The sequence below is a fragment of the Hirsutella rhossiliensis genome (assembly GCF_020360975.1).
Source record: "Hirsutella rhossiliensis strain HR02 chromosome Unknown scaffold00015, whole genome shotgun sequence".
In the NCBI taxonomy this organism is placed as follows: Eukaryota; Fungi; Ascomycota; class Sordariomycetes; order Hypocreales; family Ophiocordycipitaceae; genus Hirsutella; species Hirsutella rhossiliensis.
In genome coordinates, this window is record NW_025408681.1 from 1,202,643 (window position 1) to 1,229,349 (window position 26,707).

The 26,707-nt window shown below is 59.3% G+C and overlaps 9 protein-coding genes and 1 non-coding gene across 10 annotated transcripts; 5 read left to right on the forward strand and 5 right to left on the reverse strand.

Annotated features, from left to right (window-relative positions):
* Window positions 1-1,291: 1,291 nt before the first annotated feature.
* HRG_10334 (acetyltransferase (GNAT) family domain-containing protein) lies at window positions 1,292-1,973 on the forward strand (the record flags this gene model as incomplete). Its single annotated transcript, XM_044868805.1, has 2 exons — window positions 1,292-1,532; window positions 1,630-1,973. The coding sequence occupies 2 exons, from the start codon at window positions 1,292-1,294 to the stop codon at window positions 1,971-1,973; spliced, it is 585 nt and encodes a 194-aa protein (XP_044716160.1).
* A 203-nt stretch (window positions 1,974-2,176) lies between these two features.
* HRG_10335 (ftsJ-like methyltransferase domain-containing protein) lies at window positions 2,177-3,556 on the reverse strand (the record flags this gene model as incomplete). The annotated part of the gene is made up of 3 exons (XM_044868806.1): window positions 2,177-2,441; window positions 2,541-3,309; window positions 3,454-3,556. The coding sequence occupies 3 exons, from the start codon at window positions 3,554-3,556 to the stop codon at window positions 2,177-2,179; spliced, it is 1,137 nt and encodes a 378-aa protein (XP_044716161.1).
* Window positions 3,557-3,957: 401 nt separating this feature from the next.
* HRG_10336 (guanine nucleotide exchange factor) lies at window positions 3,958-9,525 on the reverse strand (the record flags this gene model as incomplete). The annotated part of the gene is made up of 8 exons (XM_044868807.1): window positions 3,958-6,051; window positions 6,116-7,728; window positions 7,774-8,374; window positions 8,468-8,686; window positions 8,744-8,832; window positions 8,885-9,265; window positions 9,328-9,394; window positions 9,448-9,525. The coding sequence occupies 8 exons, from the start codon at window positions 9,523-9,525 to the stop codon at window positions 3,958-3,960; spliced, it is 5,142 nt and encodes a 1,713-aa protein (XP_044716162.1).
* A 282-nt stretch (window positions 9,526-9,807) lies between these two features.
* On the forward strand, window positions 9,808-9,906 carry HRG_12133. Its single transcript has one exon. It is a non-coding gene; the product is annotated as a tRNA-Leu (tRNA).
* Window positions 9,907-10,514: 608 nt separating this feature from the next.
* On the reverse strand, window positions 10,515-11,765 carry HRG_10337 (phosphoribosyl synthetase-associated domain-containing protein; the record flags this gene model as incomplete). Its single annotated transcript, XM_044868808.1, has 6 exons — window positions 10,515-10,577; window positions 10,631-10,704; window positions 10,761-10,896; window positions 10,967-11,284; window positions 11,338-11,638; window positions 11,686-11,765. The coding sequence occupies 6 exons, from the start codon at window positions 11,763-11,765 to the stop codon at window positions 10,515-10,517; spliced, it is 972 nt and encodes a 323-aa protein (XP_044716163.1).
* An 888-nt stretch (window positions 11,766-12,653) lies between these two features.
* HRG_10338 (flavoprotein) lies at window positions 12,654-14,366 on the forward strand (the record flags this gene model as incomplete). Its single annotated transcript, XM_044868809.1, has 1 exon — window positions 12,654-14,366. The coding sequence occupies one exon, from the start codon at window positions 12,654-12,656 to the stop codon at window positions 14,364-14,366; it is 1,713 nt and encodes a 570-aa protein (XP_044716164.1).
* Window positions 14,367-18,604: 4,238 nt separating this feature from the next.
* On the forward strand, window positions 18,605-21,187 carry HRG_10339 (uncharacterized protein; the record flags this gene model as incomplete). The annotated part of the gene is made up of 3 exons (XM_044868810.1): window positions 18,605-19,961; window positions 20,193-20,501; window positions 20,556-21,187. The coding sequence occupies 3 exons, from the start codon at window positions 18,605-18,607 to the stop codon at window positions 21,185-21,187; spliced, it is 2,298 nt and encodes a 765-aa protein (XP_044716165.1).
* A 750-nt stretch (window positions 21,188-21,937) lies between these two features.
* HRG_10340 (ubiquitin-conjugating enzyme domain-containing protein) lies at window positions 21,938-22,649 on the reverse strand (the record flags this gene model as incomplete). The annotated part of the gene is made up of 3 exons (XM_044868811.1): window positions 21,938-22,001; window positions 22,130-22,335; window positions 22,497-22,649. 3 exons carry the CDS (start codon window positions 22,647-22,649, stop codon window positions 21,938-21,940), a joined length of 423 nt encoding a protein of 140 aa, XP_044716166.1.
* Window positions 22,650-23,070: 421 nt separating this feature from the next.
* On the forward strand, window positions 23,071-24,380 carry HRG_10341 (SPFH domain/band 7 family protein; the record flags this gene model as incomplete). Its single annotated transcript, XM_044868812.1, has 3 exons — window positions 23,071-23,489; window positions 23,564-24,203; window positions 24,255-24,380. 3 exons carry the CDS (start codon window positions 23,071-23,073, stop codon window positions 24,378-24,380), a joined length of 1,185 nt encoding a protein of 394 aa, XP_044716167.1.
* Window positions 24,381-24,910: 530 nt separating this feature from the next.
* Window positions 24,911-26,017, reverse strand: HRG_10342 (sec63 brl domain-containing protein; the record flags this gene model as incomplete). Its single annotated transcript, XM_044868813.1, has 1 exon — window positions 24,911-26,017. One exon carries the CDS (start codon window positions 26,015-26,017, stop codon window positions 24,911-24,913), a length of 1,107 nt encoding a protein of 368 aa, XP_044716168.1.
* Window positions 26,018-26,707: the final 690 nt, after the last annotated feature.

Consider the following 26,707-nt stretch of genomic DNA (forward strand, 5'->3'; position numbering starts at 1 on the left):
GTGAATGAATGGACAGAGGAGATGGAGTGACAGATCTACATTTGGCTTTGCAATCGGAGATGCAGTACTGCGTACCGTAGGAACTCATCAAATTCGGACAGTCTTGGCGGGGGACGGCGGACGCGGGGGGGGGGCCAATGAAACAAACCACAGGTAGATAGAAAAAGCCATTAGTGGGGGCCCCGCTGTCCGACTGTTACGAGTTTTTACGGTACAGTACGGAGTACCTACAGTACCTGGGACCTACCTACCTACCTACCCAGGTAGGTACGTAGTGCCCGTCCACGACTCGCGTGCAAGCCCGCGGGAAATACCCTGCGGTACGTGCATCTACAGTGCATGCGTCCAGAGGCTTGCTTGGCGCCCTTGGCCCTCTTGCCCCTGGCATATTCTCACAACAGATACCCAAAACGACCACACCCCAGACAGGAACATGCACCTGACTCTGCCCCCAGGCCACCACCGCCCCGGGCCACCGCCCCTACGACTCCTGGGGTTGGCCCTTCGCCCTAGGCACAGCTGGGCGCGTCACAGGGTCACAAGAGTACGTAAGAGGCCGTAAGTAGCCGAGTTGCGACCAGCCGGAAGCTCAAAGCACGTCCGTATCGACTGACTGTACGGTACCAAAAATACACTTCATACCGTACCCTCCTCCTCCTCCTGCCGCCCCGAACGCCGACGACGACATCGACCGCCTTTTGCATCTCGTCGCCTGTGTCGCCTTGCCTTGCTTTGGCTTTGCTTTGGCTTTGCTTTGTGCCACCGAGACTGACTCGCTCTCTTGCGTCGAGCAAAGAAGCCCCGTGACGACGCTTTCTTCGCCCCCCCCCAGAAACGCACAAACGCCAAGCCGGTTAAGCCAGGTAACAACTCTCTCTCTCGCTCCTGCTTCTTGCTCTGCCTTGCCTTGCCTTGCCTTGCCTTGCCTTGCCTTGCCTCGTGCTGCTTGTCCCCGGGACAACCTAAACCGCCGAGATAGCATCACCACCCTCCTCCTCTCATCCCCTCTGGCGTCCCACCTTCTCTCCCCTTCACATCTCCTGGCTCCCACTGCCAGACCACGCTCTCACACAACATCCAGATCCCGACAGCCGCCTCCTTTTTCCCTTGGGGAAAAAACCTCCCTTGCCCCCTCGAGAATGGTTGCTGCATCCATCACGCACGTCCCTCCCTCCATCGTTGTGCTCGACCTCTACACCTACCACCGCCGGACCGCCCCCCTGTGAACAAAGGGCCCAACTGCGCCGTAAACCTCAGGGGACGAATCGATTCCATCCAGAAGAGTTCCGAAATGGGCTCCCGCGCCAGCTTCGAACAGCCCCCCGTGGCCGACAAGCGCTCCTGGCTCCGTGACGGCTTCCTCCTCACCACCGACAAGTCCTTCCTCGACTCGGCCGTCGTCAACGATGCCTTTGACTCGGACCTCATGTGGTGGAACGACCCGCTCGAGCCAAAGCAGATGCAAAAGATGCTCGACAACTGCCTCACCCTGAGCATCTACGCCGTCCCCGACTCGGCAGACGAGATGAAGAGTGCGTCCCCGACCTCGCTCCATGCCCTCCCCCACTCTCCCCATTCCTTGGTGTCTCGGAATCGGCCCACAGTCCTCCGCTGACAAGGCCCACCCAGGAAACGGGGGCCTCCCCCGCAACACAAAGGGTCCAAACTTCCGAATGGTCGGCTTCGCCCGCATCGTCACCGACTACGTCACCTTTGCCTACCTCACCGACGTCTTCGTTCTCGAAGAGTTTCAGCGCAAGGGCCTCGCCTCGTGGATGATGCGCGCCCTCAAGGAGCTCGTCGGCGAGTGGCCCAACCTGCGCGGCCTCATCCTCATGACCCACGACAAGGCCGCCGCCCGCATGTACCAGCGCGAGCTCGGCGCCGTCGACTTTGACCAGGGGCCCTCGGCTGGGCTCGTCCTGCTCGAAATGGGCGGTCGCGGCAAGAAGGACGTGCCGGCGGACCACTGAGATGACGTGACGAAATGACTGCGTTCCAACCTGCTGGCAGTCGTGGATGCTCGATAGTTGCGCATTCAATTTGGAGGATGGATTTTTGCTTCTTTTGTTCTGGCTCCTCCTGTCCCCGTCCTTCAACAGGGACCGTGGGACATTGCGCGACCGCCTTCTTTTTCGACCCTTTTTGTTCGTTCCAGTCCCTCATTGATATCAGTTCACCGCCTAGACTGTGCGGCTCGCATTTCGACGGCGCGCTTGTACGGCGGAGCAATGGGTGGCTGCACGGGGTCCAGCGAGACGTAGTCCTTGGGTAGCTGGTACGAGGCATCGGAGTCAAAGGCCGATAGATCGCCACAAGCAATAAAAGGCGCAATCCACCTTGTGCTTTTCGCTCTCGTCCCGACATCGTTCTCCTCGAGCGTCTCGTCGTATACTTCTATTTCGGAGATTCCTGGTGCATGTCCTGGGTCAGCATTCGGGCTGGGCTCACAGGCCCATGCCCCTGTCGATGGATTTTGCATGACGGCCCCGGCAACAACGGGCAGCTGCATCTTCCTCTCCCCGGCCAAGTGTTCCAACCGCCGTCCCACCCCGAGCGGCTCCTCGAGGCTCGCGCGGAAGCCGGCGGGCGGGCGAAAGTTGAGGCAGACGATGAAGGCCTCGACGCTGCTGGCGCGGCTGCTGCGGGGCTTGGCGACGACGACCCTCTCGAAGAAGATGCTGAGCTGGGCGTAGAGGACGTCGACGTTGCGGCCGCGGAAGATCTTTGCGACGAACTTGCCGCCGGGCTTGAGGACGCAGAGGGCCAGGTTGAGGGCGGCGAAGAGGAGCTGCGACTGGATGTAGATGTCGAGGTCGTGCAGGCCCGTCACGTCGGGGGCGCCGTCGCTGAGGACGAGGTCGACGCGGTGGCGCGAGGAAGAGGAGGAGGCTTCGTCTTGGTCGGCGGCGTCGGCGGTGTTATAGCCCCCCGGGTCCAGGGCCGAGAGCAGCAGCGGCACCGTGGCTGGGTGCGTGATGTCTGCGCGCAGCGTGGTGATGCCCGCGAGGGGGGAGATGGGCTGCAGATCGATGGCGACGATTTTGACGTCTGCGCGGGCCTGCTGCTGCTGCTGCTCCACCTCGTCGTCGTGCTGCCGCCGCGGCTCAGCCGCCCCCGATGTCGCTGCATCTTGGCCGCCGGCGACGATGCCGAGCATCTGCTGCCGCAGCCGGGCCTCGCGGTCCTGCCACGCGGCGCGCCCGAAGCGCTCCCCGCGGATGAGCACGCGCGAGAGCACCTGGGACCAGCTCCCCGGGGCGGCGCACAGGTCGACGACGCGCGAGACGTTGGCGAAGAGGTCGAATTCTGGGGGTAAAAGACAGGCGTGTCAGTGTTTTTTTCTTTTTTTCACGCACAGCTCCGTCCATCTTCTTCCCTCCTTTTGACCTGCTTTCTGTATGTTTGTGTGGTGGTAAAGCAGGCACCGAGGAAACGGAGGGAGCGTGGTACCTTCGTCGAGCTGCAGCAGCTTGAACGCGCTTCGCGCGCGCCAGCCCTGCTCCTTGGCCAGCCGGTAGTAGGCGTCGCGCTTGTCCTTGGATGACTTGCCCATTATTGCGGGCGACGGGCGCTGACGATGAGAGAGAGGTTCGTCGTGGGGGTTGGAGGAGGAAGCGGCGAGCTAAATTTTCGAGGGGGGTGGCAGAATAAACCTCATAGCTTCGCGGGCGGGGCTACCCTATAGCTCCGGGTGCCGGATTTACAGGGCGCGTTGGTGATGCTCCTGACCAAATAAGATGATGGATTTCTGTTTTGAAATACCCGCCAGGAAACAAGATGCAATACCAACGAGTCCTGTCCAGTTTGTCGTCTGACAGCTCTTGCCAGCCCGTCTCCAAGTACGAAACTGACACTGCCCTGAGGATCGCCACGTTGTCAGCTCATCCTCCATCGTCTAGAAGCCACATTTTCCATCAACTGTCTCGTACACAACGCCGCTCACACACACAAAATTTAAACAATGCCCATCTCTCCGCCAATAACCCCCAGAGCATCCCTTAGCAGCTTCTGCACCTCCCTGTCCCCCTCCACCCCAAGCGACTTCACAATCAGCGGATACAGCTTCAACAGGTGCCGCCTCCCCTCGCCCCTGGCGCCGCCGAGAGCCGGCATGGCCTCGCCCTCGCTCTCTAGCTCCACCAACTTCCTTAGAGTCCAGAGTAGCTCCTTGCGCTGGCTCAGCGGCTGCGGCATCTTCCCCCGTAGCGGCTGGTCGGCCGCGTAGCCGCGTATCGTCAGTGCGCATCGCAGTATGAGGAGTGGCGCGGCTGTGCTGGCGATCCGGAGCCGGAGGACTTGGGACGAGTCAAATTCCGATTGTGAGGCTGGCTTGGGCGCTGCGGCTTCGGTGGAATTGCCGTGCCCTGCTGATGCGAGCGAGAAGAGCTCGTCAAAGGAGACATAGGCAACTCGCATTCGTCCCGTGGGCGCAACCGCCGTTGTGCGGCCCGGGGGCAGGGTATAAAGGGACACAAGCTTAGCACCGGCATCGGGCCCCGCACCGTCACCGTCGCCCTGCTTGTCAACGAGGAACCTCTCGGCCGCGTTGACGCCGTGGATTATCGACGTCCGGAAGAGGCTCTCCGTGTATGCCCTGCGAGTCTTGTCCTCGATGGTATCCCCGCCGAGAGATGGGATGATGAGTGTACGAAGTTTACGGAACGACTCAATGTCAAAATCCTCGTCGTCTGCCAAGTTGGACCCGGGCGGAGCGCTGTCTGCGTCTGCGCCGAGGATGCCATCTGCCACTGCAACGACAATGGCCCAGATGCGCTGGACTGTCTCCTTCGGTATATCAAGAGCAGCCAGTTGGGGAAGTGTGGCCCCCAGGACCTCCAGCACGGAAGAAGTCGCTAACCGCCACGGCGGAGAGGACTTGGTGACGATGGGGAACCGGTACTTCAGCGCAATGGGCATGCACAGAGCAGACAAGGCGTTTGCGAGAGCGCCGCTTGTATAGACATCCTCGACCGAGGCATGGCTCGAGATGAGTTCATGTAGCATCTTCATGCCCGCCTTGGACATGGCGACAAAGGTTCGTTTTGCGTTGCCGCTGGTTCGGCCCCTCTCGTACGCCAAGACCACAAACTCGGAAACCTGGTTCACAATCGCCGAGGGGACGCCATCAACGTCAGTCCGGATCATTTGCATGGCTGCTAGAACCTGGGTCTGGAGAGGTGTGGCGTGCTCCACATCAAGCACGTAGGTGCCCATCGATGCCTCCTCGACGGTCTCACGCAGCAGAGTGAGCATCCTTCTGACCCTCTCTACCGTCATGCTGCCCTGCAAAAGCATGTACACTTTGCAGAGTGCAGCGACGTACGCAATCAGACAATTCTGGTTGTCTTCGGCCTTGGCGCTGGCGTCGGCCGGGCGCTTCGACGTCGGGATCCCGCGAGACCAGAGGTCCCACACGCTCTCAACCGACGTCTCATTAAAGGTCGCCTTCTTCTCATCGCCAAATTGCGACAGAATGTGAGTCAGCGCCTTGAAGGTTGCTGTGTTGATGTCGAGGACCTGAAAGTCGAGGAGCCCGGTCAAGTGTTCAAGCAGCTCGCGCCAGAGACGGTTGAAGGACTGATGGGTCGTGAGCACGTCAAGATAGTCAGCGAGCAAGCCCGAGATGCCGTTGATGACGACAACGGCAGTCCCATGCCACTCCAATCTCTCGCTTTCTGCGATGTCGTCCTCGTCTGCTGCGGCCTTGAGCTCCGCCTCTAGCGAGGACAGGAGCCTGAAAATGACCGACTCGACACATGCAGACCAAGCCTCCGCGCTGAGGCGGTCGCCATAGGCGTCGAATATTCGGAGAAGTGTCTGGATTGCGCTGTTGCGCACCTCGAGCCTTTCGTCGGTCGTGACCGACGTCAGCCGGAGCAGGAGCAGCATCCACAATGCCGCATCTGACCCCTTTTGGCCCCGATCAGCCGCCAGCCTTTCGAGGCCGGACTCATCAGCGCCGCGCTTCATGATGAGTTCCTCGGTAATGTCAAGAGACATTTCGTTGGCAGATAGGAAGTCGGACAGAACCCAGAAGAAGGTGACGGTCTGCAGCGAGACCAATTAGTACTTCTACCTGTATGAGGGATTTACAGCGCAGGTCCAGACTCACCGTCAACGCAATGTTAAGATCGTCGTCCTGCGAACAAAACTTGTAAAGCGTATCCACCAGAGTGAGGAAGCAGGACTTGGGCAGAGATGGAAGAAAGTCCGAGCAGATAAGCTGCAACGAGCTAAAAGACGACCGCACGAGCTTGGACGATCGCGTTGTGAGAATGCCGGCACTGGTTGCTGACTTGAGTTTCTCCTTGAACACTGGCTGCTCCGTTTCAAAGACGCTTCCAATGATGTCGAATGCCGTGTCCCAGCCACAGACGAGATTCTCACCGCAGCCCTCAATGATGCTCTTCAAGCTCTCGAGCAGGATTCTGTGAACGTCAATGTCGGTGGCGTGGTCCGCGACCGAGCCACCACGAGCGTGCCTCAGCAGGGGAGTCAGTGCATCTCTCAGGGCCCCCAACACCCGCAGCTGAGTCGGACCCCGAGAGTCGCCGTTGGTATCTTCGCCATCGCCCGGCATGCCAGCGGCCACGCTGGCGGCCTCGAGCATCAGCCGTGACAGTGTTTCTGCCGCCTTGACTCTCACTGGTGGAGCCATCGACAACGAGCCGAGCTTGTTGATGAGCTCCTTGATCAGCTTGTGCCAGCCGGATGCGTCGGGATCGCTTGTAAGCAGCCTGTCGATATTGATGGTGGCGATTTCTCCGAGTTTGGTTAAGGCAAAGAGAAACTCCTGGGTCGACGCGCCCGAAGCCTGATTTGAGAAACTCAGCATGCGCCGGTGCTTGTCCGAGCCTGGCCGGCGTGGCTCGGGGGTGGCGGCAACCGGTGACGACCGCGGTTTACCGTCCGCCTGCGACTTATTCGTAGTTTGTTGCTCGAGGAGACCACACACGGCCTCGACAACTTCGACAAAGGAAGCGTTTGGATAGTCGACGCTGCTTTCGATCAGTCTCGACGCCGCCGTTTCCACCGCCCGCACCTCGTTGCTAAAGTTTGTCATGAGCGAGCTGGCGTCATTCTCGCCCGTCTGATCAAGGCTGCGACCGAGGGAAGGCGTCCGCCCAGTAGCCTTGCCGGTGGTGAATAGGACAAAGTCAGCTTGCTGTAGCGTCTCGAGAATGATTCCCCAAGCGGGGCCGAGAGTCGGTCCTAGAGCAATGCCAAGATTCAGGAGAGCGCGCAGGCAGAGCAAATTGCGCGTGTTCAGGGACGGTGCCGGCGAGGTATCCATGGACGCCTGACGCTGTTTCTCCGCTGCTGCCGAGGACGAAGCAGACGTCGGCGTGAGACCATCGACGCCGAGAAGCCCGCGGGCGTTGCTGAACAAAGTGCTCGTTGGCGTCTCAGGCTGCGGGCTGGGTGTTGACGGCTTCATCAGACCCGAGCTATGGCATGCGGTGAGGACGTTGGGTGGGACGGCGGACTTGCCGAGCGTCGTCAGGAACGCATCTCTAGGCGTTGATAAGTGCAGGAGCCCGGCCACATGGGCGAATCTTTGAAAGGCCCGCACCAGTCCGTGGTAGTATTCCTGGTCCAGGGAGGCGTAAAGGAACGTCGAGCAAGTTGCCAGGATGGCAGGCCAGCATTCGTCGACAATCGAGGCGCAAACTTTGATGTCTTCATGCATCGGGTGGTCCTCTAGTTCGAGGGGATTCAGAGGAACTGGGTTTTTCTTGAACGAGGAGGACGCTGATCTCTCTACACCACCTCCCCCCTTTGGCAACGGGCTCTCCGCTGCAGAATGAGTCGAAGCGGGCGAGGCATGGCCATTGTCATGCTTGGCAAGTGCCTTTCTGCGGTTTCGTCCTTCGCCAGGGACTGTGAGCGGGAGAATGAACTTGGCCAGCCCATCAGACAAGGACGAGATGCAGGTCAAGACTAGACTGTAGATGTAGGATTCAGGGATGGGGGGCGGCTCGGTCTTGTCTAGCTGATCGATGCATGGAACGCGAACGGAGCTCCACTGGACGCTGATTCCCGCATTAGAGCTCTCGGGCCCAAGCGGACCGCCGCCGATGATGCCGGTCATGCCACTGGCCTCCAGCATGGCCTGATCGGATGGAGCGCCGGGCGCATGGGCCGTGTCGGCCGCCGGCAGCGTCGATTGGCTACCGAGGCCAATGACGGCCGGCTTCTCGGTGCTCAGCCTGACAAATGTAGCCACAAGGGTCTTCATGATGTCCTTCTGGCCGTATTTGGCGTCATAGAGAGCATAGATGCGCCGCACCAGGGCGTGTTCGGCAAATATGCCCCGGAACATTTCCATGCAGAGCGCCCTCTTCCACAGGGCAGCGTCTTGGTCAAGCAGCTGCGTCAGGATCTCAAAGGCCTCGCCGCACTCTGATGGCAGAATGCCCATGTGCCGTCGCAGCATCGTGTACAGGATGCGGACTAGCCTTACCGTTGTGGCAAACGGCGGCTTCCCCTTGAGCGCGCCAAAGACCAAGGGTATGACCCGAGCGCGGAGGATCTGGGCTTGCTCCGGGTGAGTCGTAAAGACAGTGGCATGGTTAGTGATGACGGACTCGATGAGTTCCAGCCCGAACGTCTGCGGTAGGCCCGAGAAGCGCAGAAACTCCGGTCGTTGATTTTCGGTGATGAGACACAAGTCGTTGAATATCTGATGTTACTTTAGAATTCGGACGTGAATGGTGGATTCGAGGAGAGGAACCCTTACTCTGTACGCGTCCAGCGCCGACGCGCAAAGGGCGACCTGTCCGGCAGCGGACGGGGCCTCACCGGCCACCGGTGCATCGGACGCATTTTCTGAGCCAAGTCAGCCAGAGTTTCCTTCGTCATGGCGTGATCAGGCACGTACTGTCTTCGGCTACTACCTTGTCAAACACGGAGACGACCAACTGCTGCAGAGTGGCGGCGGCCGTGTTGTTCACAATGGCGTTCTTACTGCTCTGGAGAATGAAGCAGACGTTCAAGGCTGTCACCAACAGGTCGCCCTTGAGATCAGGCGCATAGTTTTGCAGCAGGGACGGCAGAGCCTGGAGAATCTTGAGCTGCACGTCCAAGCCGGCCGACGATGCCTGCATCAGCGCCTCGAGGACTTGGTTCAGCTTTGAGCGCGGCAGGGCGCGCGCGACGATGAGCCGCTGCAAGCAGACGATGGCGATGCCCGTGAACTTTGCATTCTTGGTGCCGCACGCGATGATGAAGGGATTGACGAAGCTGGGCTTGTGCGACAGCTCTGAGAGGCGTGGTCAGACGGGGCGAAAGGATGCTGGGGGGGACAGGACGGGTTGGACGCACGATCAGCAGCAGCCTGCTCCGAGACGTTTCCGAGTTGCTTCAGCTCCTCTAGAGACTTGTCGGCAGCCTAGAGCGCGAGGCTGTGAGAAAAGGAACTGGATGCTCTGGCGGGAGCCATACCTGTCGCAAGTCATTGTGCTTCCTCTTGCTCTCCTGAACGAGGTTGACCAGCTCCGTCATCAGCAGCTGCGTCGTCATGATGGGCGATGCAACCCGTCCGTCCGCCCGTCGGTGAGCTTGCAAGCCCGTCCCTCATCCATGCAGCGACAAGGTTGACGCGGCAACTGTTCCTTTTTCAAATGCCAACGACGCCTTACTCGGGGTTTCCAGGCAGTCTGCTCAACCATGCGCCAACTGTCAAGCAGGTACCTCTACTTCGTACAAGGAGACGTGGCAGTATCTCCCAGAGCCACACCGCCCAGGCCTCGCCAACTTTTGGCATATATAACTACATAAGACGACGTATTGACATTTCGTTTAGCCAAGATGGCCGAGTGGTTTAAGGCGATGGTTTTAAGCCTTTTGCGTGCTTTAACACCATTATCGAGAGATTCCAGGGTTCGAACCCCTGTCTTGGCAGTTTTTGCCGGGGCTGCTGATTTTCTTTTGCGCTCAATTCCTTTTTGTACCATTCGCCTTTTACTATGTGTATGAAGGAGGCCTTGCCTGATCCGGGAACCAGACATGAGCTTTTGGGGCTGGAGATGCAGTTCTGAGTGAGTCGTGACCGTGTGGCTGCTACATGGCACGCTTAACATGTCCGGATCCATTCTACTGCGCTTCGGATTTGCGAGGCGAGGCAAATGGAGGCTCGCAAGTGCAGAACCCTCTCGCCAGAAATACAATGGATATTCCCATCGCAGCAAGTAAGCCACGGGGCGCCAGCAGCATCGAATTCGACGTGTGCTTTCCAACTGCAGATGCATGGGCCCTGCGGCAATTTGACTTGATGCAACATTGGCACACGCGGCTACGTGCCATTCAAATAGCTTAAACTGTCTGCTGTGCTTTTCCTCTCCAACCAAGAGAACAAATCAAATCTCGCCAATGATTGAGAAAGCCAGCCCCTTTCATGCAATCATCCCTGAGGCCAACTGTTAATAGCTGCACTGCAACCGCGGACCGGGCCGACATACTAACGCCTCAGAGTCAACCTGACTCTTGCTATGAAATCACGCCCATCTCACTTAAACTGGCACGTTGGTAAAAAGGTACGACACCGACTCCCCATTATGAGTTCGGCGAATCGCCTGAGAGGCCAAGTTAGTCCATGCATCAGCACGTCTCATGGGTGCCATCAAACCTCAGCTAGGGTACCAGACACGTCGATGACCTTGAGCTTCGGGCATCGTTCCGTCTTGTCACCTAGAGGGACAGCTTTGAGGTCCAGTTAGCATCATCGGGGCCCTCCCGCGCCATGGAGGCATACGCACTATTGGTCACGACCAGGCCGGAGAGACATGACCGGTTAATGTTCTCGATTGCTTTGCCGCTCAGGATGCCGTGCGTGACAATGGCATAGACCTTGCGAGCGCCATGCTCGTTGACGGTCTCGGCCGCCTTGACGAGCTGTGTGGATGTGCCCGTTAGCGCCTTGGCCCTGTGGCATAAGAGCGGGGCGAGTGACGAGTCCACGTACCGTTCCGCAGGTGTCGGCCATGTCATCGACAAGAATGGCGACCTTGTCCTGAACATCGCCGACGAGAACCATGCGGCCCACGACGTTGGGACGCGGGCGCTCCTTGTGGATCAGAGCAAAGGCCGTGTTCAGGCGATCAGCAATGGAGGTTGCGCGCTTGGCACCGCCGGCGTCGGGAGAGACGATGACGCAGTTGTCCACGTCCAGGTTCTGGTCGATCCAGCGCAAGACGGACGGCTCAGCGTAGAGGTTGTCCACGGGCACGTTGAAGAAGCCCTGGATTTGAGAGGCGTGCAAGTCCATCGTGATGACGTGGTTCTGTGAAGACGTTAGGCAGGGCCATGCGCGAGGCGGAAGGGGGGCTGCCGTACGCAACCGGAGACTTGCAGCATGTTTGCGATGAGCTTTGCGCTGATGGGGGCGCGAGACTTGTCTTTCTTGTCCTGGCGGGCGTAGGGAAAGTTGGGGATGACGGCCGTGATGCGCCGGGCCGAGGCTGTCTTGCAGGCGTGAATCATGATGAGCAGCTCCATCAGGCCGTCGTTGACGTCTCCCGGGGCGGTGGACTGCAGAATGAAGACGTCCTCGTCTCGGACAGACTCGCCAATGGACACGCTCGTCTCCTGGTTGGAGTAGTTGAGGCTCATGGTGTTGGCGACCGAGATGCCCAGTCTGCGCCGACGTCAGCCGAGCCGTCGCAGAGAAGGACCTGGACATACCGGCTGGCAACCTTGCCGCTCAGCTCCGGGTGAGAGCTCCCCGAGATGAGCTTGATTTCGTTGGCCATCTGATCCAACATTGTCGTGGGTGATTGCGTGAGAAGAGTCTTGGTTGAGGGGAGAAATTTTTTGGTCGCTGACGATGGACGTGACGGCGATTGAAGACAAGCAAGGCAAGGAACCGATATTTATTGGCCTTGTCCGCCCGCGGATGAAAACTGAGCAAAGAAGGGAAAGGCAAGGTTTTGATTGTCCAGTTGCCGTGTCGCCCCCGTCGTCATGGCTGCACTAAGCTTCGCGGGCGCGGGAAGTTTGCTGGCCTCGTCGGAGGGAGTCGGCGCCAGCCGCTCGAGTCATGTGACAGTGTCCACTCTTCAACTTCGCAAGACATGTCGCCATTCTCTGCAGCTCAGGCGACGATGCATAAATGCACAGAGCAATGTGTGTGCCGAGAACCGCAACGACGGTCCAGATGCGCACGCCACAAGGCCAGGTCTGCAATGATTGGCATCACGGCAGCGTAATGGCCGAATGAGTGCACGACTCTGCTGCTGATCTGACCGACTCACAGCGTGGCGCTGAGACAAGGTTAGCCTTTAGTCTTTGGCGCGATGACTTCTGCTGACGAACTTCCGACTAGGTGGGAAAACTCTTCTGCAGATGTCGATAGTTTAGGCCGCCCTTGCGTCCCAGCGACATGGCCTGGATTTCTGTGATAAAGCACGAGCCGAATGCGCAACATTTCATCCAGTGCTGCACGTGCTCTGAGCCTCATTAGGCGCGTTGCTTGTGCCGCAGCCCAACAGCTGGCCTCGTCCAACGCTCGCTGTGGATTGTCGCCATCCGAGAGCAACAAAATCCCATGAAACCATGTCCCCAGATCGAGCGCCTGCTCCATCATGACGCACTGCTCGTCTTTCCCGCCACCGACCTTGTCACCCGTTTCCTCCCATACGTCGCTCCACGAGATGAAAGCTCGAGATGCTAGGCTCCGTCTTCTCGTCGCATCCACCGGACCGCGTGACACCTCATGGGCGCAGGCGCTCGTCGTGCGGCTGTCCAAGCACCCGCAGATCGAGGCAAGGGCTATTGTAGACGACGTGGTCCCTAGACTGACGCAGACAATCATCGTGATGGGAAACCAGAGCTTGACCCTGGGTCAGGGCCAGCGCACCGACGACATCGAGTTCTACAGGCAGCAAGCCTACGAGCTGGTCGAGTGGGCGGACCTCATGGTCTGCGTTCCGCTGGACGCCGACGCCATCGCCAAGATGCTCGCAGGCATTGCCGACACGCTTCTGGGCGAAGTCCTTAGGGGCTGGGACACTCGCAAGAACGTCGTCTTGGTGCCGGGCATGAGCACTCACATGTGGGCGAATCCAACGACAAAGTGCCAACTGAACAAACTGCATCGGAAATGGAGTTGGATCCGGGTCATGGCCCCGATATTGTGGCACTATGAGGGAACGCTCAACCCGAGGCGAGTTCTGACCTGGAACGGCTTTAACGGGGTCCTGGACATGATCAAAAACCAGGCAGACTTGTTGGGTCTGGGACGTGATGCGGAGATTGCAGCGGGCCCGGGGATGGCATTCCTTGATAGCCGCAGCCCCGGCGACAAGATCAAGGCGAGGCTGCCGCCCGAGATCTGGACCGTCGTGCTCGATTTCGCGGGCGACTGGGAGCTGGCGCAGGCACTTGGCATCTACACCAACCTGCCTGTGCCGCAGTCTTGGTGCCTGGCGTCCAAAGACTCGGGCGACCCCCTCAAGGTCTACGAGCATGAGCTCGAGTGGACCGTCTTGGCGGGCAGCGCGACGGCTGCCTGCAAGAAGCTGTCGCAATCACCGCCCAACTTCCAGGACCTGTCTGCCCTAGTTGTCAAGCTCGTCATACGATTCGCCCTCACCGAGGTGTTGGAGTTCATGGAGGTCAATCGGCCGGACCTGTTCAGAGTGTTTGACGGGACGGTTCTGCCGACTAACGCCTCGGCCCATTACCCGCGGGTGGACGTTTTGGAGTACTGGAGGAAGAGCAAATGGTTCCGCGGCAAGCGTGTCTACGACGCGGAAGCGGTCGACGGGGCCTCGAGGAACGGCCACGTGTGGGTACTGGACTGGTGGTGGCGCCGGTCCGGCTTGCCTCTGCGGTACACGGAGACGGCTCTGGAGCAGGCTAGCGGCAGAGGCCAGCTGCCGGTGCTCGAGTGGTGGCGCGACGCCGCGGCGCAGGACCAGCAGATTGTGCTGCGGCCGGGACGCTCGCTGCTGTGGGCCACGCAGCATGGCCAGGCCGAGGTTCTTCGATGGTGGGACGGCTCGGGCATACCCGCGGCGCACGGCGAGGGCGTGGCAAAGACGGCCAGCCGATGGGGACGAGTCGACGTGCTCGAGACGTGGCGGCGGCTACAGGGAGAGGGGAAGCTCTTCTTAGACGCCGAGGCGCTCGTCAGCGCGACCGTCCACCAGCATATCGAGGTGCTCGAGTGGTGGCGCAGGTTCGCGCAAGGTGAGTTGGAGGGCATGGACGGGCGGAAACAGGCAGTCGATTTCCGCGCTAGCAACATGGAAGAGGTTCTCGAGGACAGCAGCGGCTCCGAAAGCAGGGCAAGGAGGTGGTGGGCGCAACACGGTCAGGACCTCGGGATGAGGAGGAAGCAGACGCAGCTCCAGACAAGGTAGCACTGACTCGATGGCGTCGTTTCCAACAAAACACACGATCTGGGGCCATTGCAGGCATCAGGCACAAAATGAGACAGCATCATCAGGGGACCAACAGCCGGTATACTCGGGGGAGCAACAGCGACGGACTGGTTACCTACCTTGGACAGGACGGCAGCAAGGAGGGTGAATGGTGGACGGGACCAACAGACAGGATGCAAAAGTAATCGCGACACGATTTTCCCATGACGCTGACGCCCCGGAATGACAGTTCGGTCCCGGGGCCGTGACCAGATCCATGGGAGGTGTGGTGCCCGCCTACGCACCAGCATGCATAGGCCGCCCCGTCAGGATGGATGTGCGTCGGACCAGAATGCCACGCCCGTGGCTATGGTACGGCGACAACGTCAACATCCCAGATTGTCTTAGCTGATGCCGGTCCGGCGCCGGCAGTTGGGAAGAGAGCCGAGGCAGGTTAATCTCAGGAAAGGATCCGCAGCAGCCCGACCAGGGACACAAGTGTTGACAAGCTCGTGCACTCTGGGCATTCTGGGAACAATTATGAGACCCCTCGGGACAGGGGGAAACGGACGGCGCAAGTGCGTATATGACAGGTCTGTTGGGCTTTTGGGGTCTATGATTACGATGGGCAAGGGGCGCACGGCTGTAATTTGACGGGCAATGATGACGAAGACGCAGATGGGTTGGACATGTCGAAGCGGCCGGCCGGCATAGCCACAGATCTGGAGAGACCCACGGCTCGAGCACGAATGCGGACAGACTGAATCGAGAGGGAGGAGGGCTATTCTCAGAGTCTCGCTCTCCTCCGCTCTAATAAGAGAGGGTGGAAAAGAGCCCAGCAAGCCCAGCTCGATGTGGGAAGTCGGTGCCGAATACCCATGAACCCCTCTGTTACATTAGCGCTCGCGTAACGTGTGTTCTGTGTTCAGCCGGAGGAGCCAACGGTGAAATCACGGCCTATTTGGTATTCTGTCCAGCCAACCAAAGCTCGATAGGGGACCTCGATGGGGAGACGAAGGCTCGGCCTCACCGGCTTGGCCAGCCGGTGGACGCACGTGCGCACCGGAGGGAGGGAGCAGAGCATGAGGGAAACCTGGGGCGTCTGCGCCATGTCGAGATTAGAGGCCGTGGGTAAGGAAGGCCCTTCTGGATCCCCTCCCCGCAGGGCCCGCTCGCAACAGGGTCCTCCCCAGGGAGAGGAGTCTTGGAAAAAGAGGAAGGTGCTTGGAAAAGGTGTTTTGTCAGTGGAAAGGAGATGTTGGGGAAGAGGGCAGGTTGATTGCAAGAGGCCGGGTATCGTGCTCTCTCCCGTAGGCGTCTACGGATACGGAGCATGCCAGGTGTGCTAAGGCAAGCCCTGGCCTCACCACCCGCTGCCAGCCGTCGGATAGGCGAACCTGGCCCGTGCCAGAGGTGCTAGCAACGGGTGCCGCCGCCATGGGTTCGGTCTGGCGTTGGCTCTAGGCCCGGCGCCGAGTGCTAAGGCAAGGTACCAAGCTCGTTCCATGCTAGGTAAAGTAGCCGATCCAGTCCGTTGGGGAGAGCCGAGGAGATCATGTCGGGTAGTCTCTTCCAGGGCAGGTAGATTATCAACAAGGTGCAAGCGAAAGCGAGCCCATCAAGACGGTTGGGTTGGCTTTGTTTGAGTGGTGAATGGGAGCCTCGCCACGGCGGCCATTTCGAGCACAATAGGGAGGTCCGTGAAGAGAGAAAGGCGCTTCAGGCACAGATACGGATTTAGAGCACCGATGCATCCAAAGCGGAGCCCACCGTGTCTCTGTCTAACATGACGGATGCAAGGGAGGAGGGGTGAAGAGACAGACGAGCTAGATGACGCCCAGCCCGACCAGGTTACTGAGACGAGAGAGATATACGGCGATCAGGGGGCAAGGCAAAAAAAAGGAAATAGGGTGAAAAAAAAGGAAGCGGGTGACGAAACGACCTGTGGCATGGGTGCCGGGAGGGAAAGGTGGAAAAAGCCAACGAACGAACAGCCGTGTGCGTGCGTGCGTGTCGTGTCCGTCCCTTTCGATTGTCGGCGGCTGTACAGATGGTGCGCAGGAGTCGTTGGCGGCCATTGTGTACAGTGGGCTGGCTGTACGGTAGGTACTGCCCCGCCCGCCGCTGTCCAAGGCAAGGCAAGGCAAGGCAAGACAGGACAAGGCAAGACAGGGCAAGGCAAGGCAAGACAGCAGGGCAAGACACACAAAAAAAAGGTAGCAGGCCAGGTCCCGTTCGTTGTCTCGTGGGCGTTGTAGTGGGCGTTGTAGTGGGCGTTGTAGTGGGCGTTGTTGGCAGGGCCCAGCTGCAGTGCGACGCTGCTGCCCGTCGGCATTGGCGGTGTTTTTCCTTCCTTTTCCCATGCGTTCCTGATGCAAAGACCCCTGATGCTGTCGCTTTTACATCGACGACGACAACGACAGGAAAGGGGGCAGATCGCCGCGGGCGCTTGACATCCTTGACATCCCTGACGGACCTTATTGTTAGCGTGCGCGCGCGAGGGCTTTTCCGCCGAAAATGGCCCTCGCCTGGCGTGCTCGCCCGTCAGAGATCGGGTGCGAGCGCTTTGGTTGGCGTCAACCGCTGCCTCGTCTACTGTAAGCCGTGCACGAGGCTTTATTACGCGCATGCTGTAAGGTACCTAAGTTACAATACGGACCGATTCGGCTGCCAGACAATGAGCGCTACGGGGAGTCGCTGTTGGACCTGCCTGTCGGCTGGACTAGCTGGAGTATAAGCAAGGCTAGCCTAAGGCTTACATGCAGCGTTCAGGTTTGTTAGCACCTCCGGATCCTACAGTACAGTGAGTGAGTGGCACGTACAGTACAGTACGGTACGGTACAGTACGGTAAGTAGGTAGGTAGGTAAATAGGTAGGTTAGGTAGCAGCACGGCTGATGTTTGTGTTTGTGTGTATCTGTATCCCTATATGCACATGATGACTGCAACAGTTATACCGAGTAATTACTGTACGAAAGGAACAGATAAAGACACCTACCTAGGTAGGTACCTAGTAAATGCCCGACTGAGCATGAGCCCATCAGACGACTGAGAGCACACACGCCGGTTGCAGGCCAAGGACGATGCAGATTCGCAGCCAGTGGTCCCTCTCTATAATAGTACGTAACCGCAAAGCGTCGGGCCCCTCAGCGTCCGTTGGGATCCATCCAATGTCCACTGTAATTAGCCACCGCAAGACCGCCAATCATGACGCCCAGCCCGCCGCCGCCGCCCAAAGCATGCCGCCTCCATTCGGCCGTCCCTTCCTTGGTCTCTCTCCCCATCATCATCGTCATTCCCCTCTTCCTCCTCCTCCGCCGCCTCCTCTTCTGCCTCCTCCTCCGCCGCCGCCTCCTCCGCCACTTCGTCTTCGCCGACTCGCCGGTTTTCCTTTTCCCGCCCTCCCTCTCTCGCCACCGCCCCTCGCCCCTCCCCTCGCCGTCTTCCCGCGACTGTCTGCCGTACTATTGTCCTCTCGCCGGCGTCAGCCTCGTTAGACGTTGGAACCGTTTGTTGCTCTCCACACCCCGTACTCAAACCTCTCTTGCAACAGCCACACGCCCCCCTCCCCCCGGTCTCCCCTGTCTACCCCCCCTCCCCAGGTTCGTCTAGTACAACCCGTGCCTTGATCGGCTGCCCGCATCTGCAGATTGCTTCTAATTAGACTGTGGGAACACACCTCTCGGTGCCATCAAGTGGCCGACGAATATTTTCGGACCGCTGTTGGCCTTGTCTCGCTGCCCTGAGCATCGGAATTGTTCCTTTTGACGCATTTCGCTTCTTCATTCTGCCTCTTTCTTTCATGCTGGCGCGTGCTCCAAGACCGCCCGCGAACAAGGCAAAGGAAGACCGACAGGGCCTGTCTGCTGAACATGGGGCCCGGTTGCGCCAGGGAAAACGATACGTGACGGTATAACCGCTGCCGACCCGCTAAAGGAGTTGAGCCATTGGCAAGTCCTCGTCGACTGTGGCTGTCTTCCGCATAAGCCATTTTGCTTGGGATTCCATGCCGGTGGAGAGACAAAAGACGGCACGGCCCTCTCTTCCCACCGCCGGAGGCGTCTTGTTTAATCTCTTGCCACCTCCAAAGTCTTGAGTCCCGGTCGCACATGCCCTCTCGCAACTCGGCCGGACCCTTTTGTCTGGCAGCATAGCCAAAAGGCCGGCTGCTTTCCCCAGGTCCCGAGACAAGAGGGTAGCATGGCTTTCTTTCCCTTTCCCGCGCCCGGCCGCAGGAAGATGGCTCCTCCTCCGCCCTTGACGGGACCCATGAGCAAGGCGCACAGGATCCTGGGCTCCATGCCCCTCAGCATCGACTCGCCCCCCTCCAATCGGGACGACGCCTCGTCGTCGGCCCTCAGCGATGACAGATCCGTCACCACGGCCACCAGTTACGATCCCGATTCAGAGGCAGGGGACTTCTTCGACGACCACCCCGTGGGAATTGCAAAGTCAGACAACGGATGGGGCGATGAATCAGGCGTTCTCCCCCATTCTCACCATCTCGCCGACAGGTCCGACGACGCCGCTGGCACCATTACCTCGAGCATCCTTAGAAAGAGCCGCTCCTCTTCCACAATCAAGTCGTGGTACGACAAGTCCAAGCTCCCTCTTTCCATCTCGCAGCAAACTTCGTCTTCAGCCATGGCAAAGGGCCCCCCGGTCAAGACCGACAGCATGCTCGATCTCGACTTTCACAGCCTGAGCTCGCCCGACGTGCGGACCAAGAGCAAGAGCAAGAAGAAGCCCACCAAGCTGGACCTCTCGAGCCTTATGTCCGGTCCTCGGCTCATCCGAAAGGTCTCTCAAAGGCAGCTGGGAGGGGGCGGCCAACTGGCTCTGGCTTTAGACTGTACAACCAAATACCCTGCTACCCTGTCGCCCATCACCCCCATGGACAGCATTTCGCACCAACGGCCATCACCCGATGGAAGCAAGCTTGCGCCTCCCGCCTTTCCAGCCTCGCGACCTGACGCCACCAGAGGTCTCAGCGGCAACCAGTGGCCGCGGACCAACGACGCCCTGAGTGCGCTGCCGACCCTCTACGACCATTACGAGCAGATGTCGATGCGACACGTCATGAAGCAGTATTCGCAGCCCGACATGTCTCAGCCCAAGGCGGGACCTAGAGCGGCCCGCTCATTTTCAAGGGCTGAGTGGCAGCTGGCTCGACGCAGCAGCAAGTGTTTTGACTGGGTTCATGACTCCTTGCCGCCAACACCGCAAACTGCATTTCACACCAAGTATACCGAGACCTCTCCGCCGCCGGCGACGTCGACGACGAGCGTTTCCAGCCGGCACACCAGAACGTCCAAGACGACCGACAAGAGCTTCGGATCAGCCGACTTGCAGCAGACGAGCGTGCTAGTGTTGTCCGACTCTGAGGGAGATGACATCATAGACGACATCTCGCCGGCCACTCCGGCTCCCGCCAGGCGCTTACCCACGCTCGAAAATGACGTGCCGCCGCTTGTCGCCTCCCGCTCGAGGCCGTCCCAAAAACAGTCCAAGGGCTTCGAGAAGCCGCCGAGCAAGTCGATTAAGCGGGCGAGCTTCGCGCCGGCAGATACCTACATCACAACCCCTAAAGCTAAAGGTAGTAGCGGCGTCTGGCCGCCGCCCACAGACTCTCTCCGGGGCACGACTTTTTTGTCATCCAGCACCAACAGTGTATCGGCCGCTACTGATTCGTCCTCCCGGAGGGCATCACTCGCGTCCAACTTCTCAGCAAGCTCGACAGCCACTGGGCAAAGCAAAAGATCAGGGTATAGCATTCGGGAAGCTCGTGCGGTTACTGTGTTGCCAGCTCGTCGTCCTTTGAGTCCAGAGAGGGACGATCCCGACGAGGCGCGACAGCAGATGCTGGACTGGAATGAGTCTCTGCATCGACTGTCTATTGCCAGCTCCACCGACCAGCTGACGCCGCCTCTGAGTCCCACCTCGGTTGACTTCTACATTCGCTCCGCCCGCTCGTCCATCGATGGCCCGGGAAGCCACAACCGGCTCATGGCCGTGTCGCGCCAAGAGGAGTTGCTCCTGTCTGCGCTGCGACAAAAGCAAAAGGCCATGCGCGGGAGTGCACTGACCGATTTGCGGGAAGGAAACGAGGAGCACGATGGAAAAGAGGGGGAGCGGAGTGAGTGCCGCAGACACAGTGCAACGAAGGCGCCTCGTCATGCTCAACGGCGAGGGTCTAGGGATCAACGCCCCAAGGTATCCCAGACATCGTCCGCCGAGTTGACCATGATTGACCTTGATTTGCCTGCTCTTCGGCTCTCGACCAATGACGCGGGCAACTCGTTTGAGCGTCAATCGGATACAAGTCGGGCTTTCCACCGCCGGTGGTCGGCGACGGCGGCTGTTCCCGGTGGCGGCAGCAAGCGGTTCAGTCAGGGGTCGAGCTGCGAGCACATGGGTGAAGAGGTGCCCTTCATCCTCGATGACGCCGACCCGAGCCCGGACCTGAGCGATTATAGGGACTGGCACGCGGCCATGACTGCCGGCACAACCCCGGCCGGCAAGCCCTCTTCCCGACGCGACCTCTTCGGCAGCCAGTCTCGGTGTCAGCGTCGTGGGAGCGCTCAGTCCAGCTCGGGTTGCTCGCCGACTCAGCTCCACCCCGACAGCTTCGCTCGTCTTTCCGGCGTGGCAGAAGAGACGGCCGGTGATGCCGAAGAGGAGGCAGACATCCCCCGGCCCGATAGCCCCATTTCCCCAGAGTCCTTCCCCGCTGTGCCACATGGGCGAGCGGCCGGATGTAACCTGGTGCGCCTGAGTGCTGTGGGATCTAGCCTATTGGCTGGCGACATGACGCACCCATAGTCACTCCCGGAAGAGGGGCTGAGGAAAGAGACGATCGATCTAGCATGAGATTCACGATAACACAACGCTGACTGACCCATTGATTTCCCTTTTTGATTTTCCTTTACTATTATTAATTGGATAACAAATGTCCCTTCTGATGAGAGAAGGATTTGCTTCAATGGCACGTACAAACGGGCTCGCACATGGGCCGGGACGCGTGCTTGGCGGTGCATTGGGCCCAGCGCCCCTTCTTTGTATACATATATCGATGTCTCTTCTGTCATGGGATTGACGAGCTGGAATTTCCATTGCATTAAGCTGGACTTTATTGGGCACGGGGCATATATGGCCATTTCCTGGGATGTCCGACACTGAGAGCGGCTTGGGCACTGATGTACAGAATTGAGCATGAAGAAAATGGGATAGGATTGCATGTCGGGAAGCGCACCCAAGTGACATTTGATGTTGAATCTGCATCGCTGCTTGTAGCTCTGTCGATAGGTAAAGCCGTCACAGTTGTACCCGGCCATCGCACTCCACCTACAAGCCGCACGGCAAACAAAGTTGCTTCCATGGTGATGCGCGCGCGCAGAATTGGAAATCTAAGAAATGCATCATGCTTGTACTTCTGACTCGACTCATCCACAGCTGCTGCGTGTCATGGTAGGCTTCTGGGGATGCAGAGACAGAACTGCCGCTATCCTCTTGAAACGTCTTGCCCTGGCCGCTTCCTCGCCTCCTCTTCATCGGTCCCGCGCCCGTTGAAGATCATGAGTATGTCGATCCCTCGGAGGGCTGTTGCAGCTTCTTATTGGCCGGAGCAGCCATGTACCTGTATGCGATCATCGTCAACCGGCTTGCTCTTTGGTCGTCCTTTCCTAGGCCGTCGACCCAAAATCTTGCCAGGGAGTTGCAAGGTGGGAAAGGGGGAAAGGGAGCAGAGGGGAGATAGAGGCCTACCTCCGTAGTTCGATGAGGACTGTCTCCATGGTGTTTTCGCGCTTCCACTGGGCGAGGCAGGGCAGTTGTTTGGGGTCGACGACGCCGTTGTGCGGGTTGACGCAGGGGAGGTTGACCTGGCTGACGAACTGAATGGTGGGAGGCTCGTCGGGGTATTTTTCGCCGCAGTGCATCTTCACGCTGTAGATGCGGTTCTCGTGGACGGACTAGGGGCCGGTTTCAGGGAGTCAGCTCTTGCCCCCATGCTTGTCTACAGAGACTGCGTCGTGGGGGTAAACGGTCCCCTGGCGCGTGCTCTCTCTCGCCGATGGCGGCAGCCAAGCAAGTGCCAGAAGAGGAGAAAGGAGAAGAGAGGCGTTGCCCTTACGTGTGGCGGCCCAAGAATCGTCCCGTTCCAGTTGCTCATGAGTAGGTCCTCGGAGTCCTCGAGGCCGTAGCTGCACGCCTCTGCGCCGAGGCCCTTTTCGCCCTTTTCAAGCTCCTCGAGCAGGCGGAAGTTGCGCGGGACTTTGGCTCCCATGATTTCTGTCTGTGTTTCTGTGCTGAAGCTGTAGTGGTGTGAGTCTTTTGTTGCTGGAGTTGCAAGTGTGTTGTGTCAAGTCAGTTGGCCAGCAAGGAGAGAGTGGAACCGGTGACCGCGAAACTGCGGGCAGGCGCGGGGCAACTTTTCTTCTCAGTGTCCTACGCTCCCACCCCGCGCCTGCTCTGCTGCCGACGTCAACTTCCCAAGTTACTACAGCGGTCACGGGGAAACATCGGCCCGTCTTCCGAGCTCAACTTCGTCTCAACTTTTTGTCACTTTGACGCACGCAAGTCTTTCGAGCTTCTTGCTTTCCAACGACGCAACCGCCTGCGGTCCGGATTCGAGAACCGACACCAGCTGGCCGATGATCGGCAGCGTCACTTGCTCTCCGCAGCTCTGACGTACGCCCCAGCACACCATGGCCACTACACCCTTTGTGCGGGTCACGGCGCTCGCACGCATGCCTCTGGCCGCCGCCGTCCGTCATCAGCACTCTCAAGCCCGCCTCTTCACCAGCTCGTCGCGCGCCCTGCTGCCCTCGAGCTTCGCAAGCCCGCTGCCGTCGTACTTTCAGAAGCCGCGGCTGCCTGCCAACACGATTGTGCGCTTCGTGCCCCAGCAGACTGCGTGGATCGTCGAGCGCATGGGCAAGTTCAATAGGATCCTCGAGCCCGGCCTCGCCATTCTCGCGCCATTTATCGATCGAATCGCGTACGTCAAGAGCTTGAAGGAGGTGGCTATTGAGATTCCCAGCCAGAGCGCCATTACTGCGGACAATGTGACGCTCGAGCTTGACGGCGTGCTTTACACGCGGGTGTTTGATGCGTACAAGGCGAGGTTAGTTGATCAGGGGCCAAAGTACCCCATGGAAACGGAAAAGAAGACACGTTCTGACTCTCCATCTCGTGCAGCTACGGCGTCGAGGACGCCGAGTACGCCATTTCCCAGCTCGCCCAAACGACGATGCGCTCCGAAATCGGCCAGCTCACCCTCGACCACGTTCTCAAGGAGCGTGCCGCTCTTAACACAAACATCACCGCCGCCATAAACGACGCTGCCGAGGCCTGGGGCGTTACCTGCCTGCGCTATGAGATTCGCGACATCCACGCCCCCGCCGCCGTCGTCGAGGCCATGCATCGCCAGGTCACGGCCGAACGCTCCAAGCGAGCCGAGATTCTCGACTCCGAGGGGCAACGGCAGAGCGCCATCAACATTGCCGAGGGTCGGAAGCAGAGCGTGATCCTCGCCTCCGAGGCCCTGCGCGCCGAGCGCATCAACATGGCCGACGGTGAGGCCGAGGCCATCCTGCTCAAGTCGCGCGCCACCGCCCAGGGCATCGACGCCGTGGCCCACAGCATTTCCGAGGGCGCAGAGGGCGCAAAGGGGGCCGTCAGCCTGACTGTCGCGGAAAAGTATGTCGACGCTTTCGGCCGCCTGGCCAAGGAGGGCACCGCCGTCGTCGTGCCGGGCAACGTCGGCGACATTGGCGGCATGATTGCCACGGCCCTCAGCGTCTACGGCAAGGTAGGCGAAGCCCAGGCCATGTCCATGGCAAAGAAGGCCGTGGGCCCCGATGCCGCCGAGGAGGATGGTTACCCCCAGAGCAGGAAGGCGCTTGAGCAGCCCGCCTCGGGACAAGAGGACGTGCTCGACGCTGCGGCGAGCAAGAGGAAGCAGATGAAGGAGACGGTGCTCGACGGCTTCAACCAAACTGCGGCTAAGAAATGAGGAGCTCGCGCTCGCCGGCGTGAAAACAGTGATGCAAAGGTCAATATGGAGCAAACAATTCCTCTCCCTGCACCCCCTCCCCTCATCTCCTTGACAGAGGTTGTCGACCAGGCAGCGGCTTCTCTCCGCAAGGGTCCGGAACGGCGGAACGGCGAATTGTACTTGTGCATACCTATGTGGTGCACCTTGGAATCCGTGGCAAGGAGATGTCCAGGGCGTGTACTATAAACATATACCTTACCTACCTTGCCTAGGTATGTTACTTTTTGGAGGCAACAGCTTGCCCAATCATACCCCCTTGCCCGTCGTTGGGAGACGGCCGCGGTACTGGAAGCATGGTGTCTAGTTGCACTCCCTGTGCGCGGCGCGATATCTGGGCTTCAAAAGGGGTGGCTGAGTGGGCCAACGAACAGCCCGATGAGACTCTGTACCTTGCGGCTAGGTCGACTCCAAGTTGATCCGGTACCCTCTCTCATCGGGATCATGGCTTCTCCCAGTATTTGTCCGACCGTGGAAGAAAGTTTGAGGCCTCATTTCATCGCAAAGCTATCCTCTGAGACTAGGTGAGTGCTCCTAATGATTGTCCCCACGACTTCCTCGCATGCAAAGGTCACCTTGAGCTGCTCGCCTCTTGTAGCGTCCAGGCCAACGACCAATTCTTTGCCGCCTGCCAGTCTCTTGACGCTGCCTCGCCAGAACCAAAGGAGCTTTCCTCCCTCGCCCTCTATCACCAGCGTAGTCCAGGGGTGTTTCTTCCTCCACAACGGCTTGTCCTCATTCTCATGGCCCAAAACAATTCGGGCGATCAACAGCGACTCTTTTTGGGCCGCGTTTGACCCACTCGGGCCCGACGTCGAGGACGCGAGATGCTGGCCAACAATATCAAATTGCAAAGTCAGGAGCGGAAAGCCGGCAATCTGATGCAGCAGTTGATGCCCGAAAGGGGGATTACGACTCAGCAGGCGCTCGATATGGAAGAAGTCGAGTCTCGAAAGCTGCTTGACGCTCTTGATACCGGCCTGAGCCAACCTGCCCATCTTGGCAAGGCCTATTCCTTGGACCTGCAGCAACTCGTTGCAGCTTCCCTCCCAAACCCCGGCTTTGACGCTGCGCAAGACATCGAGAGCAACGTTGACGCCCCGACCGTCCCGTCCGCGGCCGAGGATGTCGACCAGGCATCTGAGGACATGGTCGAGAAGGACGTAGATTCGGCCTCTCTCTTGGTGAAGGTTCTTCCGCGCGTCGGCGGATACCTTGTTCGGCCAGCCTGCTCCGTGCAAGTCGATCTGGACAAGCAGGAAGACCTTGTGCCATGGCTCCGAGACGGTCTCGCGGACGGGATACGGGACGGGTGAGTGGTCGTTGACATGGCGGAAAAAGCCCCTTTCAGCCTGCTTCATGGGAAAGGAGCGGAACTCGGCTGCCAGACAGGCCCTGTGAAGCACCTCTCTTCGATCTGGGGAGCTCGGGATCCCGCAGAGGAGCTTGAAGGTCGGGGCGGCCAGCTTGTGCCGCAATTGTATCTCGTGCATGTCCGATGCGTTGTTCGGTGGCTGCTCGGTGACTGGTGTTCGGCTCGGAAGCAGCTGGAGCTGCTGACTCGGGCGAGAAGACGTGGTGTTGCCTTGACAGGCCATGTTGGACCAGCGCAATGTTGGAGCTGCTTAGGAGACAGAATTCCTCGGGGGACGTTTGACGAGTGACGTGAAGGCCAGTAAGCGAAGCAAACGAGCGTGTGCTCGGGTAGTGCGCCTTTGTGTCGCCCACCGACTGCCCAATGAAGTGGTAACCTTAGGCCGCGATGGTTCTTGCCGTTGAGCAACCGCAGGCGGTGGGGGGCCGTTATGCTGTTTGCTAGAGAAGAAGGAAAGGGGGAGAGGGGGAAAGAGGTACGTAACCATATATTGAACAACATCTCGACTTGGCTCTACGGAGGCAGGTTCGAGGATCCTCTTGCTGCTTGATAAAGTCACGCGCCAACAGCTTTTGAGATGCCTTAGGGAAAACGGCCAGGAACGCTTGTCTCGTGGATAGCAGCTCGTGAGTCTTTCCATCTCAAAGCTCGCTTAGGCTGGTCCACCGTCTCGTCGACAGATCACAGAACCCAGCAAACTTGTCCGGTCGCGGCGGTGCAATGGAGCGGCAACTGGAGGCGCCTGCTGCACAGGTGCTTCTGTGCTCACCGCGGGAACACCATGGATCACGATGCACAGTCGTCGTGGAGCCACGGGTCATTGTTCCTCTGGGACTTCAGTCTGGACTGCGTGCTGTCTCCTCCGAGCACCTTGTGATTGCCAAAGCACAGCCGTCTGTGTGTGACGCCATGG